This window comes from Anser anser (genome assembly GCF_964211835.1).
Source record: "Anser anser genome assembly, chromosome: 3".
NCBI lineage: Eukaryota > Metazoa > Chordata > Aves > Anseriformes > Anatidae > Anser > Anser anser.
The window spans coordinates 90,149,722-90,169,507 of NC_139722.1; the positions used below are offsets into that span (position 1 = coordinate 90,149,722).

At 35.8% G+C, this 19,786-nt stretch overlaps 1 protein-coding gene across 1 annotated transcript in view; it reads right to left on the reverse strand.

Annotated features, from left to right (window-relative positions):
- Positions 1-694: 694 nt before the first annotated feature.
- Positions 695-19,786, reverse strand: part of BTBD9 (BTB domain containing 9) — a 122,696-nt gene continuing 103,604 nt past the window's right edge. Inside the window, exons 11-12 of the mRNA XM_083831967.1 lie at positions 9,652-9,730; positions 695-5,058 (exon numbers count right to left, since the gene is read on the reverse strand). Coding sequence (XP_083688093.1) covers positions 4,864-5,058; positions 9,652-9,730 — 274 coding nt within the window. The 3' untranslated portion in view covers positions 695-4,863. The remainder of the gene's footprint in view (positions 5,059-9,651; positions 9,731-19,786) is intronic.

Sequence of the window (19,786 nt, forward strand, 5' to 3'; positions counted from 1 at the left end):
AGCACGCAGGTAGCTAGGAGGAATGTGCCTGTGTTCTTGGGACTGCACCACTGCCCTTGAGATGAGTGTTTGGTTTGCTCTGTTTTACTTACACCCCGCTACAGCCAAATTGCCAGCTCCTAACAACTGGGCAAAACCAGCTTTGGACCTGCTTATCCATACCTTGTTTAGACATTTGCACATTTTAAGCAACCATAAAAGAGATTCTGCATCCTGCCATACCTCATGGGTAACATTTCACACCTTTTTATTTGGTTGGTTTTTGTTCTGTTTAGGAGCTTTAGAACCTGTTCTAAATTCAAGCTAAGTGATTAACCGCAAGGTCAATTCAACACATATGAATATTTAGGTACTCCAACTAACCCTGACCCAGGACTTCTATTACTTGTATCCTGTACAAAGCTTTGGGAAGCTTCTATATGTAATTTAACCAGCACAACCAATGACAATCAGTTCAGAGACAACTAAGGGTTCTGACCTAAATACATCATCAATTAAGAGAAGGGGAAGGGAACCAGGCCTCAAGTGTCCTCTAGGATCTACAAGTTACTGTTTTTACAGCACAGTTTAGCCCTCTAGGAACTGATATGATGACGCACAAACCTAAACATTTACTCTTAAACACATTAAGTATTACTTGCTCTGATATTTGCTGACTACTCCAGCCACAGCAACAAAAATACCAATGCATTCATTTGCCCGTTTGATGGTGTATTATCAACAGTTGTCAAAATACAAGCCAACAAAGACGTTCACAGAAGAAAAACAACATATAGCTTTTCTGCTTTCTGTTAAAACACAGCTACATTCTCATTCCATATTAAGTGTCTCTGAGTGGGCGTCACTGTATAAGCAGAGCTAACACACAACAATCAGACAAAAATGGCATTAACTTTGCCTTCTAATCTTCACACTGATTCTAGATGTACAAAACATTGCTCAATAATGAGTAGATGTTACATGCATTTGGTTAGAAGAAGTGGAAAAACTACTGATATCATTGCCTTTCTTTTCTTTCACAGAAGCTGACTCTCACCAAGTCAGATGGCAGACTGAAGACTCTCTAATTTGATGTTATGATTAGTAGAGATGAAGATGCATTAAGTTCATTTGATCTTTTCAGCAATGATAAGAAACACTCAGCTCCTTCATGAGTTATCATATTAAATAAGCAGAAGAGATTTGCATGGAAAAGGCATGAAATGGAGATGTAAAGGAAGGAAAGTGCGATGAAGAACAGATCCTTCCCTAAAAACACTGCTGATTCTTCCCTCTGTGCTCTTTTACATTAGTCTTGGATTACCTTCTCTCACTGTAATTCCTATTAACATACCATTCAATTTTGTTTTAGAGCTGCTTTTCCCAGATAAATAAGTTTTACAAATACTGAATTTACTCTTGTTGAAGTTGATTTTTGGCCCTGGATTTCTGTGAATAAAAATATTTTAATTAATTTGAAATTGGTTAATTAAAGAGACTTTAGAAAGAGCTTTGTTGAGCTCCGTGTGAGTTAGATCTAACTCTGAATTCAACCTATGGAAGAAAAACAGAGAAAAAGAAGCCTGGAGAATTTGAAGGTAACAATAACTATAGCTCAAGTAGTAAATAGAATTAATGGTTCAATGATGACAATATAGTTCTGTTACCTAGAAAATTAACAAAAGATCTATCTCATAGTTTCTGGCAAGAATATAACGAACACCTGGTCAGTTCTGCTCTACCTCTGTTGCAAATAAAATATGAGTTAAGTGATCATGCACTTCTGAATAATTATATTATTTCATGACCCTGATAGATCCTGATACTGTAAATGCCCTGATGTTAAGTCATAACAGCACAACTTACTTCCACTGAAAGCAAAAAAAATTAATAAATAAATTAAAAAAAATCAGAAGAACATACAAGAGCTACATCTGATATTAAGAGTCAATAAATAAAGACAATAATTAGAAAGCATGAGAATACTCGCACAAAAGCACAGATCAGTTCTGTGTGGTATTTTCCTTTGCCTCTAGTAATTATCTCTTGCTGCCACTATGTTTAAAGCAGGAAACTATACTAGGCAATAAAGATATCAGGAGTGTTTGTAGGTGGATGATATTAGAAGACCGTGAAGAGTTCAGGTCCCTTACACATTTCAGCATTATTTCTTAGAATAAAAAGGTAAAGGATTCACTAGAAATTGTCAAGCTGTGGCAGGGTTTACCTTAAAGGCCTGAAAGCTCTGTGACACCTCTGACTTAGTCACAGGTTCTAAGAAAAACTTTAACAGAAAAAAATAAAGATTGTAAGAAAGGCCAAATGTGACTGACAATACCTAATACTAAAAATTTTGATTTCTCTGTATGAAGGGACAATGATAAACTGATTTTTGTTTTGAATTATTTTTGGGGGTAGGTATTGGAAGTTCTGTAGGAGCTGATTCTTTTTGTTTTGGGAATCTCTCCTATCTGTTCATTCAGATTCCTGGCAGAGAGCTAATGTCATGGGAATTAAATAGACATTTCTCTTCAACAGTGAGTCATAGTACAAGATCAAAAAGGATTTGCAATAGCTTACGGTCTGTAAGGCTTATTAGTATCCTAAAAATTAATTGTGCACATCAAAGATTACAAACTGAAAATCCTGTTCTTTCTCTGAGTGCCTAAACTCAGAACAGCTGGCACAAACCTTCCCACCCCCTTTTTTTTAAGCATTCCCTATAACAGTGACTATTAAAGGCTAACAGCTAGGAAGTTATGCCCTTTGCTTGCCCACAACTTGAGAAAAGCAAACTTGTTTGATCAAACTGCAAACAAATACCACCACTGACAAGGAAGGACTTATCTACCAAAGACAAGACATGCTCCACGCATCTCAGTAGTTCCAGCATGGCTTACAACTAGAATAGAGGATTTTTCTTTTTTAACTTCTCAAATAAAAAAAAAAAATCCAACTTTTTGGACTTACACAAAAGAATTGCGTCCCCAGTAGCTAGTCTCAATTTTTTCATGCTCCAAAGGCTGTTAGGCCATAAGGTAATCACAACCAAGACTAGGTGCTGGCTCATGAGCAATAAATATCCTGCCTCACAGCTCGGGGTTGTACGAGGCAGCCATGGCACGTATTACAAGTGATATATAACGCAGTGCGCATGCATCTTCACTCACAGACATCACAAGTCAGAAAAAGGCAGTGGCAAAGGAGGGGACTGCACGCAAATGTCTGAACCCAAAAGTAATTTGACAATGAAAAATAGTGTAATACTATTGATGAAGCCTAGTCATTCTTATTGGAAACAAGAAAGCGGAAGCATTTCTCCTTTGAAGGTTCTACTGATTCTTTGCTATTGTTTGTTATGTTTCTTCCTGTTTTAAGCACAACCAGTCAGGAAATTCTTTAAAATTAAGTAGTGTGACAGATTAGCATACTATTTGCTATATTGATATAACTCATTTTATCAGTATGGTTATGCAAAGGAAAACCATATTTATCCTGCACTAGCTTTCTTTTTCTCTGACAAGCTTATCTGTCACCAGAGGAGATTCCAAGTTCAAAAAACTGGTTAGCTGACATTTCCAACATAATATGCTTTGTGAGGAGTAACAACCTCCTAAACAATTTTGCCAATTACATCACTGTCGCAATACAAAAACACTTCATCACACACTGACAGACCACCACGGAGCTCTTCCTAAAAGTCATGTAGGTCTGGAGAATGAGAGGCTGTGTTCTCATCAATATGGAAACACTCGGAACAAGCAAAGTAGTACACAATTTAATCCAGACGGACATGGATGGATAATCAATTCTGTGATGTAAAGCAATAGTCAGATCCTTTACAATACTGTGTAAAAGCATCGCATTTTTTGAAGATTATGAGAAAAGTTTATGTGAGGCCTTTAAATTTTTAGCTCCAGAGTGTAAAGCATTTTGTCTTGGATACAAATAAGTTTCTTCAAATTCTTCTTTTTGTATTCAGAACAACTGCTTTTCAGTGACTAGATGCAGTTCCATTTTTCTATGGCAAAAAAAGAAAAATAAAAAAAGATGATCTGTTGCAAGTTTTCTTAGAAACATAAGTAAAATTTAAGCAATAATCTTCATGAGTGAAAAATAAGCTTTTCTCAAGATGGAAGTTTGATTTAGGGATTCTCTTTTTGAGTATAAGAAATGACAATTTTGTACTTCGAAAAGTTAACTAAGGTCAAGATTAACATAGCATCCATTAATTAGTTTGTTGATATCATGAAGGCTTTTCTTGTCATCCCACTGATGAATGAGGGAATTTGCATCTCAGCAGGTAAACATATTTGATACTTCCTTAATCTACTGCACAGCATTTGCTACAGCCAAAAATAAGAAAAAGTGGGATACAGAGTTAAAACAATTTAAAAAAGAGATTACATGATAAAAAGAAATATGAATGAAGAATAACTTTTAAAAATAACGTGTTCTGTACTGATGTGTTTTTTAAACATTTTCTTTGCTAATGGAAGCCTTCAGGGAATAAATATTTGTTTCATATGCCTTCCATTCTGCTCAAGTCATTTTAGGTTTTCATTGTAACTCTGCCTTTTTTTTTTCCTTCTGTTCTCCTTGCCTTGGTTAGATTAGAGAGGTAGGTGTTAGTGGGGTACTTGATGAAGATTGAAGACCTATTTTCTCCCCCCTTGAAGACCAGCCTGATTTGAACAAATTGAGGAGAGTGAAGCAGTCTCTTCATGTCCTTGGGAAAAGCCTTTGCCATTTCAGTATTTCCATCTTTCAGACATGGTCCCCTTTGTTCACAGAGAAAAAGAAAGAAAAGGTACCAGCACAAGAAAATTCTGAATGATTTTATATAATGTCAATGGGGCTGCAAAAGCTCCCTTTCAGCCTCCTTTATGGTTGGTGAGCATGTGAACGCGAGGTGGATCCAGGAGGGGAATGCAGGGAACTAGTGCTTGCAGCTCGAACAGGGCGAGAAACAAGCTGTTGTCCACCACCTCCCACCTCTGTTGTTGCCACTTCCTTACAACCCTCATCCTTGTGGGTACCGTTTTGTGCTGGGCACTCAAAATGCACACAGTGAAAAACCTGGAAAGAACAAAAGATGAAGATAAAGCAAAACAACTAAATGCTGTCAAAAGCATGATCAAAACAAGACGAAATCTACATGGAAGTATGCAGGCCAAATCAGTACTTAACCAAATTAGAGTGTTTCAGCATGATGTCAAAAACATCTTTCCATGTGTCATAAATATTGCAGTGACATAATGAGAGTGGAGCAAGAGAAGGCCTTCAAATTATACAAACCTTTACTTACGGCACCAAAATTCAGAAAGACAACAATTCAGAAAGTTCAATGGCAGATAGAGATATTTGTAACTGATTTTTCCTTTGCCAAGTGGCATAAATATCTACTACATGCTATTGGAAGACAACAACAATTATATTAATTGTTTTAAACGTATCTTGTGATCTAATTACATCCTCCAAAGACTGAATGTTCATTCACATGAAAAATGAAATTTAAATCATTACCAATATGACTCTATTTCAAGATTGCCTTCTTCTATAATAGCAACGATAGTTCTACAGAGATATCCTGAAGTATGTAGAGATGTATTCAGACTGTCCAAGGAAACTGTCGCTGTATCACATGAAATATGCCCTTTGAAACAGTGATCAGTTTCTGATATTTCAAAGCAACCCGGACCACTGTACAGGTGAGTGCTTCCTGAGTAAGAAACTCATCTGTTAAGTATTTTTTTCAATATATTTTCTACTTGACTTTTACTTAAACTTGTTCTTGACTTGCCTCGGAAGATAAAAGGGAGGAACACTTAAACTGTTACAAAACTTACTTCTACATCATTTGTCACTGCTATGAATTGCACAGCTTTGCCACATAGTAATTTAAGTATTTTCTTATATTGCTTTTAAAATTTCCTGTTTTGTCATTTATTGTAGTTTTATAGCTAAACTTTGACAAACATTAAAAATTGAATTTAAAAATTGTCTTAAGTTAATTATGTAACTTTTGAATGACATCTCCTATCATTCATCTTGTAAGTAGTTCGTATCTTTAAAGCTCTTCTCACAAACAACGGGAATCTCTTATAATCCTACCTGCCCTTTCCCAGGCCCTTTCAAGTTAAAGTGGACAAAATCAAATACCATAAACAAAACACAGGTATACTACATATTCATAGAAGACTACACACTATTGTATTTTCTAACCTTTCTTTAATACAACTGAAAATCCTATTATGCTTTTTGACCATCCTTGCACAAGTGTGTATAGAGCAGATATCTACAATGACATGCCTAAAGTAGCCCCTGGGTCTTTTCTGAGGAGGTGGCTAGTTTTTAATTCAAATCCTGACAGCATGAATGGAATGAATAAAATATATTCTCATTCACTCTGTTTTTTGTATCCCCATTATATTTTCTTGTGCCTCTCAGTGTACAAGTTCTTGTAGTTTTTTTTATAGAGATACACAACGATGCATGTTTATATTTCCACACATACACACATGCTAATATAAAGATGTACTGCTATGTCTTCATATATATATGAACAGATTAAAAATATATCTGCACCCACACCCACACACATACACACGTGCACGAAATGGCTTTTTCTCTGCATTTCTTCTGGTAAGCTTTTTCTGAAGCCAAACAAATTTCTACAGTGGCATGAATTCTCTCCATCTGTTACAGTTCTTGAGAAGCCAATTTTTGTGTTCAGCTACACTTCTTGAAAAGTCCCTTTTATACTCATCACACTCCTATGCTTTTAAAAGTAACAGCTATTGTCATTTTTCCAGCCACACTTATCAGCATCAGGATTTGCAGGAGAGAACAATATCTCATCATTGCATTTCTTTAATGCATTGTATTTCTTGAAAGGAAGTACAGTCTAATGAATGGGATGGAGATCCACAAGTCAGAAGATTCCGTAACTGTACTGTATCTTACACCAATAAGGTTTTTCATATAAAATTTCGCTTTACGTAGTGATGCATGCTTTTTAAAATATATTACGCTCACCACTGAAATTTAGCAGATATTAGCCTATAAAATCTGAAGTACCTGATTCTTAAATTATAGCTTTAATTTTTACCATTTCTTTCATACTAAATTCTTAATGGTCATCTCAGCATCTGGCAAATTAACAGGCCTGTGAATTTATTCATTCCATTTTCAGTTACGCTGCCACTTTAACATATAGAGAATTCAGCTTATGAAAGAAGCAGAAGATAGAGAAGTACAATTGAGCTCATCTACTTAATCTAATGTTGAAATTATGTACTTAAGACCAGTATTACTAAAACAAACAATCCTGTGTTTTCTACTCTCAAAAGGTTGAGATCACAGTTCAGCATCGTTCTCTAATGTTATGTTATAGTTCTCATGGATGTTTTAGGGAAGGTTTGACATACAAAGCAGTAAGGCCAAGCACACACACACTGGTGCAGCAATTTGTAAGACAAAGCTTTCACTTTTGCAACTAGATGCTCTTTCCAGGTCAGTACTACTGAAGAGGAATAACATGACAAAACTTATATAGTCAGTTAAAAGTATCAGGTGATCTGTCTGACAAATAAATGATGATAAGGACTAAGGAAAAATAATCCTTTTATTTATAAAAGTAGGATGTCTGTAAGCTCAAGAAAAACAGGTTACATTTTTATCACGTTCTAACCTACCAAAAAAAGAGAAAAAAACAGGTCAAGAAAATCTCTGTAAATTATGTCTTTCAACAAATGGAATATATCGTGGAGGAAAATACAAGTTTAAAAGATAAAAACATTCAATAAATGGAGAAAATTTACATTTTTGTTTTTGTAACTCCAAAAATCAGATTGTGCTTCAAAGTTAAAAGGTATGCTGCAGCTGTGTGCTCGTAGAAAAAATAGGGTATATAAAAGTAATATAATATAGCAATATATGTACGCTAATAATCTTCCTCCAAGCTTTGGGATGAATAAACTGTTTGAAAAATAAAATAAATTAGAATGGGGTACAATTTTTAAAGACAAAAGAGGGTAAGACTTAGAATGGCAACATGCGTTTATAGTTCCACTTAGCTGTTACATGAATAGCCATAAACTCTATTAGCATATACTGATTTCACTATAGTTATGCAGTGCTCCATACAAATAACTACACAGGATATTAAATTCCTTGTTAACGGGAACCAATTTGTAATTAGAATTATGTTTAAAAGCCCATAAATCTGTTACTCTTCAGGGCTTAAAGCTACCTTTAAGAATTACAAGTTGGAGGTAATGTTTCTTATAGGCCGATTTGCTAAGTTTATGCAATGTTCCTCATATTCTTTTTTAATAAAGAGATGAGAAACTACAGAGATTGGCATGAGAGCAAATAGGACTGTCTATGCTGATCAGTAATGGAAAAGGCTTCTTCATGCACGCACAACAACCTGAAGGCAGTTTCTGATTACATATTTCTGAGAACTCACTGATGAGGATTGAACCACACGCTACAGGAGATGGTGCTTAGAAAGAAAAATGTTATTTTTGGTTCAGTATACTGGTCAGCTTCTTTCTAATTGTCTGCTGAAAACTGATGTTGACACCTCATATGTTGTCAATAGGTGCTCTAAAATTGGACATAATGCTATTTGACAATTCTGCCCATGTCTAAGAACTAGCCTTCCCTTATGCTAAATATGATCAGAAATTGCAGAATGGTTAAGGTTAGATAGGACCTTTGGAGGTCATCTGGTCCCATCCTAATCAGTAACTCCTAATACTGCTGGAGCTGGCAACCCTTAATACCACTATCTACAGTTCATTGTAAAGGGTGAAAGTACAATGTTCTGGGCTGAACTATGCATGCGGGCTGTAGATATACATGCACAAACACGGAAGCAGCTCTTGGTGCCTCTATTTTTTGTCATGTAAGATCATGATCTCTCAAAGACATGCATATATTCTTAAATCTACATATTGTAAATTGTTTCACTGAAGTCAACTGTAAAACACGGACTTCCTCTGAGGCAATACACAACAATAATAAAAGACAGAAGCACAAGTAAACAGAAAGAGGATAATGTTGCACTGGGTTGTTGTAAAACATTTTTTTCTGTATAAAATGAATGGAAAAAATCTCTTTGGTCACTGTTAGTTAACTGATTTACTGGGTACGAAAATCAGTTATAAGAGAATAATATGCAAATAAGATTTTCTTATGAAGAATGAGATTTTTCTTATGTTTCCTTCATTAAAAATATAAAAGTCATAAAACCAAATAATCAGAGACTATACACCTTTCTCTAGTGCACTAAAATAGTATTTTCATCATTCATCAAAATAAGGGATAAACTAAATTCTAATCAAACTTGACAGGAATGTTTGATGGCACTGTGCACAGGTCAAAACTAGAAACACTTTGCTGTACTTTGTGTGTAAAAACTAACCAAACAAATGTATTCTACACACTAGCAACAACCCTTCAACTCTGTAGAGTCTGGGAAGATGATAACAGTTTACCAATATTTAAATACAGAAAGCATTCATTCTTATTTTGCTAGATTGCCAGAGGAGAAAAAAAAAAGCATGTACACTTTAGCGAGCATCATTAATTTCGTTGCAAGATATGAAAAACTATATGGTTATATATTCATGAAGAATACAGGCTATGTTAGAAGTTCCTTACCTCATTAGCTGTGTTGTGAGTTCCAACTATTCTGATAAAAGATGCAGGCTGTTTATCAAAAGTGATTGTTTGCCAGGATCTACAAAAAATTCCAGAAAGACATACAAATATTAGACACAATCACGACAGCTTGAAGTAAAATATACAGGGGATCTGTTCAAATGACAGTACATAATCACTTAATAGGACAAACAGAGAAACACTTTTCATCACCTGAATTTCCAGTGCTACTTGTTCATGTTTATTTTCAAGTGCCTTGACTCTGCTTATTTGTATTTATACATACCTTATACTACTATAATTTCTATGCGGGAATAATACACATACTGTGACTGAAAGTTAAGAAAATGGTAACAAGGGAAAAAAAAATCTTGAATGCAAAGTCTAAAATCCTTGACGGTGCTACTGTCTGTGTTAGATAAACAAAAGATCAGATAAATAAAAGTAAATGCATGTTAAGTACTCATGAGAAATCATCAATCATCAGAGCTCAGTTAAAGAAAATTACAGCTCTAGGAAAAACAAACAAGCAAACCTCTCCATCCCATTCTGTAACATGAGTAGTGGAGGCAGAAGATCCAAGCTTCCCTTGTATGGGTCCCGTCCTTCCAGGACACTAAGCATGACACGAAGCATTTTGCTCAGCTCGTGTTATGACAATTTCACCATCCGGACACAGAGGCAGTGGGGAGACCAGACCACTCCTCCCAGAGCTAGAGTGCTACTTTTGGAGTGTAGGAACTACACCGGGAACACTATAATCTGCCTTCATTTGTACTCTTCTGATTTGGGTGAGATACAACACATCACATGGAGCCCCCCAAACAGCAGGCAAAGGACACCACTTCCCACCACAGCTTTGTGCTCACAGAACATACTAACAGTGGAACAGAGAAAAGAAAATGGGACCTAGAGGCTTCAGTTTGATGCCAGTCTTCCACTGCACTAGATTAGTGCCTAAACATATGAGAATGTAATATTGTTTTTTATTCATAAAACAGTAAAGCTAGATATAGAATTTAACTATTTAGCAAAATCAGGCTCTACCACGGAAGGCTTTGGTGATAAAATGTAGTTAAGTATAACTACATTAACTCACTGAAGAGAAAAAACGTTGGATGAAATTTTCCTGAATGTGTCCTAAATACCTTCAGAAATACTCACAGAAGAAATAAGGGACCAAAGCAAAACTGGAACAAAACACCACTCCCCATCAGTAGAGTGCACCAAAGCCTCGCAGTATTAACAGCTTTGCTGTCACGTACTAGAATTTTACCCTAGCAGAAAGCTATCATCATCTCTGACACAAACATAGCATTTCTGGGTCTAATTTAGTTGACTATTAGGTTTTCAATCCTGTCAGGTTATATTTGCTTTAAGAAGATTATGAGACTGATTAAGACCTAATTTCACGTAGTTTACTGGTATTACTGCACGAAGTAATGGATGTGATTACAGTTACTCATCATAATAGAAGCGCAAGGTCTGAATCAGGCCTCAGAGGTACAGATGTTACCTATCTGCACTTCACAGTTTATTTATATCCCTTATGTGGCTATGTTCTCCTTATTTTAAAGCTCAGGCTGTTTCTTCAAGTATTAAATTAAAGTGAGAATGGACTACTCTTGACTGCCTCAAGATATGAAAGGATGTCATGATTTAAGCATTTTTTTCCCTAAACAGAAGAACAATTCTTCTCGAGTTTCCTTCTCATATTTCTCTAGTATAGCCACTCAGTTAATCTTCATGGCCACATGTAGACTACATAGTCCCTTAGCTTTTAACCTTGAAATAGAGTCCCAAGATGAGTGGCTGTGACAATCAGACAATTACGACACTATTTCTCGCAACAAAGTATTGCTACAGTTTACACAATGTATATGATTTTACATTTACATGTGAACTCTGTGAGAAAAGCAATGATGTAAAAATCAGACCTCCGAATTCAGTGGTTTTTAAAATATTCTAAAGATGTCCTAAACACAAAGGGTTTAAAACCCCAAGGAAGTTTCTGAGAACAGCCTATGCCTTCCTAGCCTCTAAGACAGAGCTTGTGTTCTGCGACAAGAAAAAAAGGTTAATTAGGGACCACGAAATAGAATATAATTGGGAATGTATTTTTTATAGTAATTCTGAGTGCTGGTCGAAAAGTACTGCTAGAGTTCAGTGCAGATTTTCCCAGGATGGCAGTAAATGACACTGTCTGTCATATGAAGTGACACCAAAGACAACACATCCATTCAGTAATACAGAAGAACATGATGAATAGCAAGAGGTTGAGAAAAAGGCCTCTGAAAATCCTTTGACAACATTCATCTCGATCAGCAACTGCAGGAACCTCCTAAGTTCTTCCACTTCTCACTGCAAGTCCTTTCTTTCAGCTACCGATTGAGATTGGTTTATAAGTATTCTTTTAATAATACCAAAGCTTGATATAAATTACTATAAATAAATAGAATTGAAAAAAAGAATGTGAGACTTGAAGGAAATAGGGTTTTCAATAAATTAGGTCCTAAGAATATTTAGTATTTTGGTATGTGTCCATTTTATTCCCTTCCCATTGGAAAAAAAAAAGTCAAAATTATACACAGCTTGTAGAAGAGTTATTAAAATTCAAGAATATTGCCACTAGAGAATTAGTACTTGATGGGATAATGAGAACATCAGGTCTCTTAATTTATTTCCTTAGCAAAAAGGAAAAAGCAAAACAGAAAACAAGCCAAATGGATTTGGAAAAAGTCACTTTTGAAATAAGGAAGACAAACTTCCATCACTAAAAATCTGCAAAAATTTCAACTGTAACAGTACATGTAAGAACATCGATATATATATATATTTATAAAAAATACCTCTCCAGTACAAATATAATGCAGCAGAAAGATAATTTATGCAGTGTAACTATACCATATGGGAAGAGAGATTACTGACAACAAATTATCATGGCATATCTGCTTTCTTTGTATTTCTTTTTATTTTTTGCTGATAAAATAAATTCGCTAAGACTTCTATTGATGTATCAACCATAACAATTGTTCAGTGGTGTTCCTCAATTAAACGAACAACATCTGAGGCAAGCCTTAAGTTTCTTTTAAATTTTCTTCTTTTGCTACAAGTTACCTCTTCTGGTACTCTTAAAATAATTTCAGTTTCTGTGCAGAACTTTCATTTTGCAAAAGGTTTTGCAAAGGTGTAGTCAAGCCATGCATATTTGCTTATTTTATTCTTTCCTAACAAGAGCTGGTCCTTCTACCCTCATAATTCCTTTTGATGGTCTTTACAAAAATTTTCTCCAAATTCTATGCATATCTCTGGTGTTGATGCATTCATATGTCACTGCATACAAGTAACAGCAGCATTAAAACATATCAAAAGCATCTCTCTTTTTGGTCTGGGATTAGACATTTCTGCGTAATAACTGTCATTTCTTCACCTTTGCTTCCCTATGCCAAGCAAACAAACCTTTCAAGCTAGCGGCAATGCTTCCACCATTCTTTACCTAGGACATAGTCATTACGAGGCTAACAGAACTTCTTTCTCCCATAAACTGACATTATCATCTTTGGACTTTTTATATCTCTGTATTCTTTATTACTGATCCATTACAGAATTGACTTCCAGAGAATCTTAGAATGTCTTGAGTTGGAAGGGACCTTAAAGATCATCTAGTTCCAAGCCCCCTGCCATGGGCAGGAATGCCACCCACTAGATCAGGTCTTTCAGGGTTTAGCGTTTTTAAATATTCAAGAAGTGTAGATCTTCTTTCTTCTGCTTTCACATCCATCTTGGTGGTTGGTTCATTTGGGATTTCCTACTTAATCGTCAACAGTTGTAGCTATCACTTTGAGATGGTCATCTTTAAGAGAAGATTAGGGACTATCAGTCTACTCAGATTTATACTAGGGTCCTCAAGCTGAAAGGCAGTACTGCAAATTGTTTGGCCAGCAAAGGTCTCCTGATAACACAGTTCCATTTTCCAAAAGAAATTAGCCTTGTTACAGCCCTATGGTGTTTTATTTAACACTCTACATCTCACCTCAGCCATCCGACTTCTAACTCTCTTGTTCTGCATGACTCCCCTAAGGAGATGCAGTAATTGATGATTAGCATTCCAAAGCCATGCTTGCATCCTGTGAGCCTGTCATATTTAATTACATTTTAACTATATTCGTCTTCTATAATAGCCTGAACATAATTTAGATAATTATCTTTTGCTCTCTTATTCTCTGACTCTGCCTGTCTCACTTAGAGCTCCTTGCAACGAAAATCGCTTTCTCTGCTCAAACGTATAAACAGACTCTTGGGCCAAGTGCTTTCATCTCTCCAACAGCAACAGCTGTCACTGAAAACTCAATGGCTCTGTGCATCCCACAACCTATTCACCATATTATTCACAGGAAGAAAAAAATCATTAGAAGCCCCTGCACTTTCATGTTTCTTCCTGTCTTTTTCTTTAGTAGCCTATTGCAAGAAGAATGCAAAAAAAAAAAGTCCAAGTAAATTATAACAATAGCTTGCTATTGCTTAAGCTATCTATAGCTCTAAAATAGCAATTCACCTCTTAGAGAATGTAATGGCTTTTCCCAGCGTTTTAAATTCTTGCCTAGTTATCTCTATGAAAACGTGCAATCTTTCTAAAGATTTATTATACACAATGGGATATAAAGAGTGACCCATCCCCTTTACCTTTATTTCCTCCTCTTCGAGGAGGAACAAATTAAGAAAGAATTGAAAGCTTATCTCTTATTGACGTTTTCTAACAAGCCACTGGCATTACAGAAATACTGCCACACTGTGGGATCACCAGAGCAGCTCTGATTATAGCTGAAACCAAGCTCAGGCCAAAGACATAAGACCAAAGAGAAGGCTGTTATACGTAACTAACTTTCACGAAGATGTAATAACCACATTATATTCATATCATGGCTTGCTTTAGGCTAAACATGTGAGGTTCGTGTATGCATGCTGCAGCTTTGCATTTTCCAAAGTGACACACAAGCTCCATTTTTTGTTCCTCACTCCAAGGAGAGAAGCGAAACAGTCAGGAAGCAAATGTGGAAATTAACCACACACCTTGAAAAATTGCGATTACCAGCAAGTAGCCTCCATCTTGCTTTCTAATGTTTGTCCGCACATGCCTCATTCTATAAGTGAAGAAGCACTTCCTAGTTATTTGGATGTGGACTTTTTCATTTATGACTATAATTTTTTATTAATGAAATACATCATTTGTTGTGATGAGCAAAGAGACATTTGTAAAAGCAGATGAAAGCAAAAGGAAAGAGCAGTTGTGTTGTCTTTCCATGCATCAGTCTGATGACTACTGATGAAAACAAGACAGCAAGCTAGTAACTAGTAGGTGAAGCTGCCAAATAAAACATTTTGCGCACACAGAAGCAAGCCAACCGAGACTCGAGAAGTACTGTAGTATGTTCTACATGATAAGTATTACACCTCTTGATTTATTAACAACTATTATATTAACCTCTGCTATGGAGTACCTACAAAATAAAGACAGAAGCATGCACTAAAATTGCCTGTAACAGCTATTGTTATACAGACTTTTTTTCTTTATAAAATACCCCAAAGATCTACAGCTACCTCATAAATTGCCTATAAAAAACATGTTTTCCGTTATAACAGTACTAAAAAACAAAGTGAAATAAAAACTACCTCTCTCTTAAAGCTGTAATTTAACATATTAATTCAGAGGGAAAAGCCATAAAGCAAAGAAGTCAGTCAAAGCTGGTATCTGGTGCAGCCAACCCTTTTTCTTCCTGCTTCCCAAGCCCCACCGAAGGGAAATGAGGACTATGAGAAAGCCTGTGAGGACTCCGAGGTCATCTACATTTTAGTTTTTAAGACAAATTAAGCACAGTTCTACTCCTTGTCTTCTTCAACTAAAACCTGAGACCAAAAGCTGAGTTTCCATCTATCCTGCTGTCATCATGACAGCACACTCACAAAAGGCAGCTTTGAATACCTGGTATTTCTAAGGATGCAAGGAAAGTGGAAGCTTGAAGTAACGGCTTGCTGTCTGCAGCTCTCTTAGAAACAAACTCACCTAATAATGCATCTTGATTCTATTAATATTTGGTATCTCTTCAATGAGCTATAACATACTTTATCCAGTGTCTACTAAGGGAAAAAAACAAACAAACCACAAAGGACTTGCAATACTAACAGAAGAGATAATAAAATAAAAATAAAAAATTATTTGTTGCAGTATTTGTTACATAACTGCGCTATATGCTGACAAGAAAGTACGTAATGCCATCCACCCCCTTTGGGAAAACTCCCCCAAAAGTTTTTATTCTAAATATGTTTCCCGTATTGAACACACACAATTTAGAAACAATCTGAACAAAACTTGAGGTTACTTCTGTAGTTATGACTGGCCCCTCCACTGCTATGGCAAATCCAAAAAAAAAAAAAATATATATATATATAATATATATTAAAATATATATATATAGCTGTATTTCTCACAGCTATAAGAATACTTCACTAAACTGCGATAAAACTGTTATTGTACATGATTTATTCTAGAAATTAAATGTGGAGATTTATTGTTGAAAACAAATGTGGGCTTGATAAAGCAGACTTATTAAAAATTCTGACATAAATTAGATTTACTGAAGTCTATACTTAATTTCTGACTTCTTTAAAAGCCTTCTAATATAAAAGACTCCTCACCGAATCTTTGCTTTCACAGCTTCAGGGCTTACATTTTTGCTGTTTTAGAAATAATATTACATTAAAACACATTAAAATATAGTCAAATTAAGCAACAGTAAAGCTAAATGTAGCAACTATTTCTCAAATATATCCACATGCCAATATAGGCATCAAGTAGCATTTTTATATTGCATAAGGTGTGTATTCATATAATTTAGGATGCTTGGATATTCTACAACTTTTAATAGGTTGTTTTTCTGTACTTTATATTATATATAGAAATATACTTATATAAGTATATAGAAATATACTTTATATTTTAAAATCCTACAAAAAAAAATTAGCAATTTGCTGCCAACCATCTGGCAAAATGCCATGAGCTAAATTTTTATGCTGTGTCAGGAACTGTGTGTGTGGTATCTACCCCTCCACCCTTGGTGGATGGCAGTGGCTGCAGACAGAGGCTGTGTACTTGAGTATCTTTACCTAGGAATTCTTCTTATTTCCATACTTTTCTGTACACCATAGAGCATGCAAGCAGAAGACACACATGCACAATCCTAGAGATTGAATTGGTTTTGTTCTGTTTCCTCATTACCAATATTTATTGCTCTTGATGTTCATTTAGATAGCAAAGATGAAAAGCCATCCAACGCATTAACATATCCAGTAATACAACGAGGTGGCTGTTTGTAACTTTGAGGGCTTCTTGCCCCTGTAATCCTTTGACAGTTTGTAAGCTATTTTTATTATATAACTTCTCGTACAAACGGAATAGTTGATTAACAGCAAATATATAAAAAATATTTTGAGAGATATGAGGCAGAATCATGCTCCCTATTAATCAGTTCCTTTGTAGCAAGTGGTGTGACGCTATTTATCGCTCTTCTCTCTTACATTCCCTTGGGCACGATTTCATGGACCACTCGTAAAAACTTCACATTTACAGCAACCACCCTTCTATTACTGTCGATAACATCTAATTGACATGTCAAACATCCAAGGAATGCAGTAAATTGAGCCGCAGCCTCTAAGAAGAATGAAACAGTGGAAAAAGTAAATCAGCATGTGCCTCCTCATAACAGCAATACAAACGTACCGAGGTTTGCTAATGGAAGGGAGGAAAACTGTAGCTCTTCATCCTACCACACTGAATTATCTATTAACCTCAAGGTCAGCATACAAAGCCTGCTGACTTCAGGCTCAAACTCGCGTGGGCTGCCTAGAAAAAACTGTAACCTGCATCCAGGACTGCAGTAATTTTAGACATGAGACTGAAGTGAATTAAGACAAAAATAGTAAGCACAACTTCTGTTTCTGTTATCATGTTATAGAACAGAAACAATGCAGCTGCCCTCCCTTGTGATTCTGATGAAACTAGATTTAGTATTTCATTCCAAACTCTGTACCTTAACACTAAATATACAGAGACAAAGTAGAAGAAGTTGGGTAAGATTAATAAGCATCATTTTAAAAACTGAGGAAACAGACTTATGACGAATGAGCATGAAATAAGTCAGGCAAAAATTGTTTAAGAAGCAAACAAGGTGACAGGAAAAAGGCAGAATGACTTTATAAATATATGGTTGAAGTGTATTAAAACCCATTAAGCGAGAAAAATTGCTTTACCGGGATAGAAACAAAATAATGGGATGAAATTAGGTAACACAATGTTCAGTACTAGCAACAAGAAAAAAAAAAAATTACTGTGGGAAATCAGTGTAATAGAAAAGCAAAGAGCAGAATGGAAGCACCGTCCCTTAAAGTACAGGAAACAAACGGATGAAGTACTGCTGTAAAAGACACACCACACGCCATATGAAGTACTGCTGTAAAAGACACACCACACGCCATAAGGTACAGAAATCCCCAAAGGATGGGCCTAAAGACATAATAATTCTTCCTTTTTGTGATTCATGGGTATAATCTGCCCAGGTACAAATACTACTGTGAATAAATCAATGGATTAATTCTGTATATATCTTTACACAAAATATTTGTAATGCTAAAGACTATACTTGTTTTGGCCAGCATAAGAAGACATGTACTTTCCAAAGTTTTAATGACATTAGATCCTGAATACCAACAATCTAATTAGTGCAAATCTTTAGAAAGAAAGCAGAACGCCACATTTAGCATAAAATGCATTAACATCTGACTGGCCTGACTATACAAGGAGATGTCAGCAGTTGCTATATTTAATGATTGTGCCTGCAAGAAAGGGAAACTGAAGACAGAATAGCAACTTAGCATCTAGTTCATGAACATCTGGGCATCTCCTATTCATTGGGTTGTCAGATGGCCCTATGCAACAATCAACTTCAAAGTAAACAAAGAAATGCAAAACAAAAGTGGAAGTATTAGGCGTCCCTTTTCAATCTCAAGCAGATAAATGGGTCAGTTTCACAGGAGATCTATTATCTGGATGAATTTTGTAGTGTTATTTATTTATAAAGGTGCTGAGAGTGTATGTGTGTGGGGGCATGCGCATGCCTGCAGGTACGTCTGTGCTCTGACTCACTGAGTGCAATCCGATGTACTGCCACAGGATCCTTCTGTAAGATAGAAGTGGTAATCAGCATTTTTGAGTTCTGACACAAAAGCTGTGAATTTGTGCTGACTGGAGGAAAAAAACAAAACAAAACTTTGCTTAACAGGATGCAAGAGAGGAGTAATATTCTTCTCCTAGTAAGAAAAATAGGATTTTTGTTACATTGAGCAGAGTTGGCAATAGCTGGAGAAGAGCTGTTAAAACAAAAGGCTTTTCCTGAATTGTCATAGGTCAAGAGGCTTTATGTCATAGGTTAAAGTGGGGCCCAGGTGCTTTATAGAGGGGAAATATTTAAGTCAATTTTCAGAGCCCATGTGAGCAAGCAACCACAGAAACAGGAGAGCAGGAACTTAAAGTATCTGAGAGGGGCACAACACACTGAGGTAAAGCTCAACCACTGTGTAAAAGCAAAAAGAGGAATAAACCTACTAAGAGCAAGTTTTCTTACCCTATAAAATAGCTTTTTCATGGCAAACAACAGAGAGTCAAACAGGTGAGACTGACCACCAAAAAACTGTAGTGCTTGTTTCAACACAGAGTAACATCCTAGATTCTGACTACAGTTTTAAATTTCATTTTAGAAGACAAAATTAATGTTTACTTATAATTTCATCCTGGTAAATGACACAGTGATCATTTCCTATTATCTTCACATTTAGTCTGCACCTACTAAATAGTGTTATACAGTGAAAAAACATGCAATGTGTAACTCACCATCTTACTGATATTCTTTAATATTAAAAAGTGACCACAGTGCAATCATGCAAAATATATCCACGTATTCATGCTGTAACTCTCGAGGAATACATTGACCTCTTGTACTTCTATGCTATACAGAATGTTTGCAGACCAGATACATTGCTTCAGAAAGGGGCTGCTCAGATCTCCATCTTAGTGTCTCAGAATCTT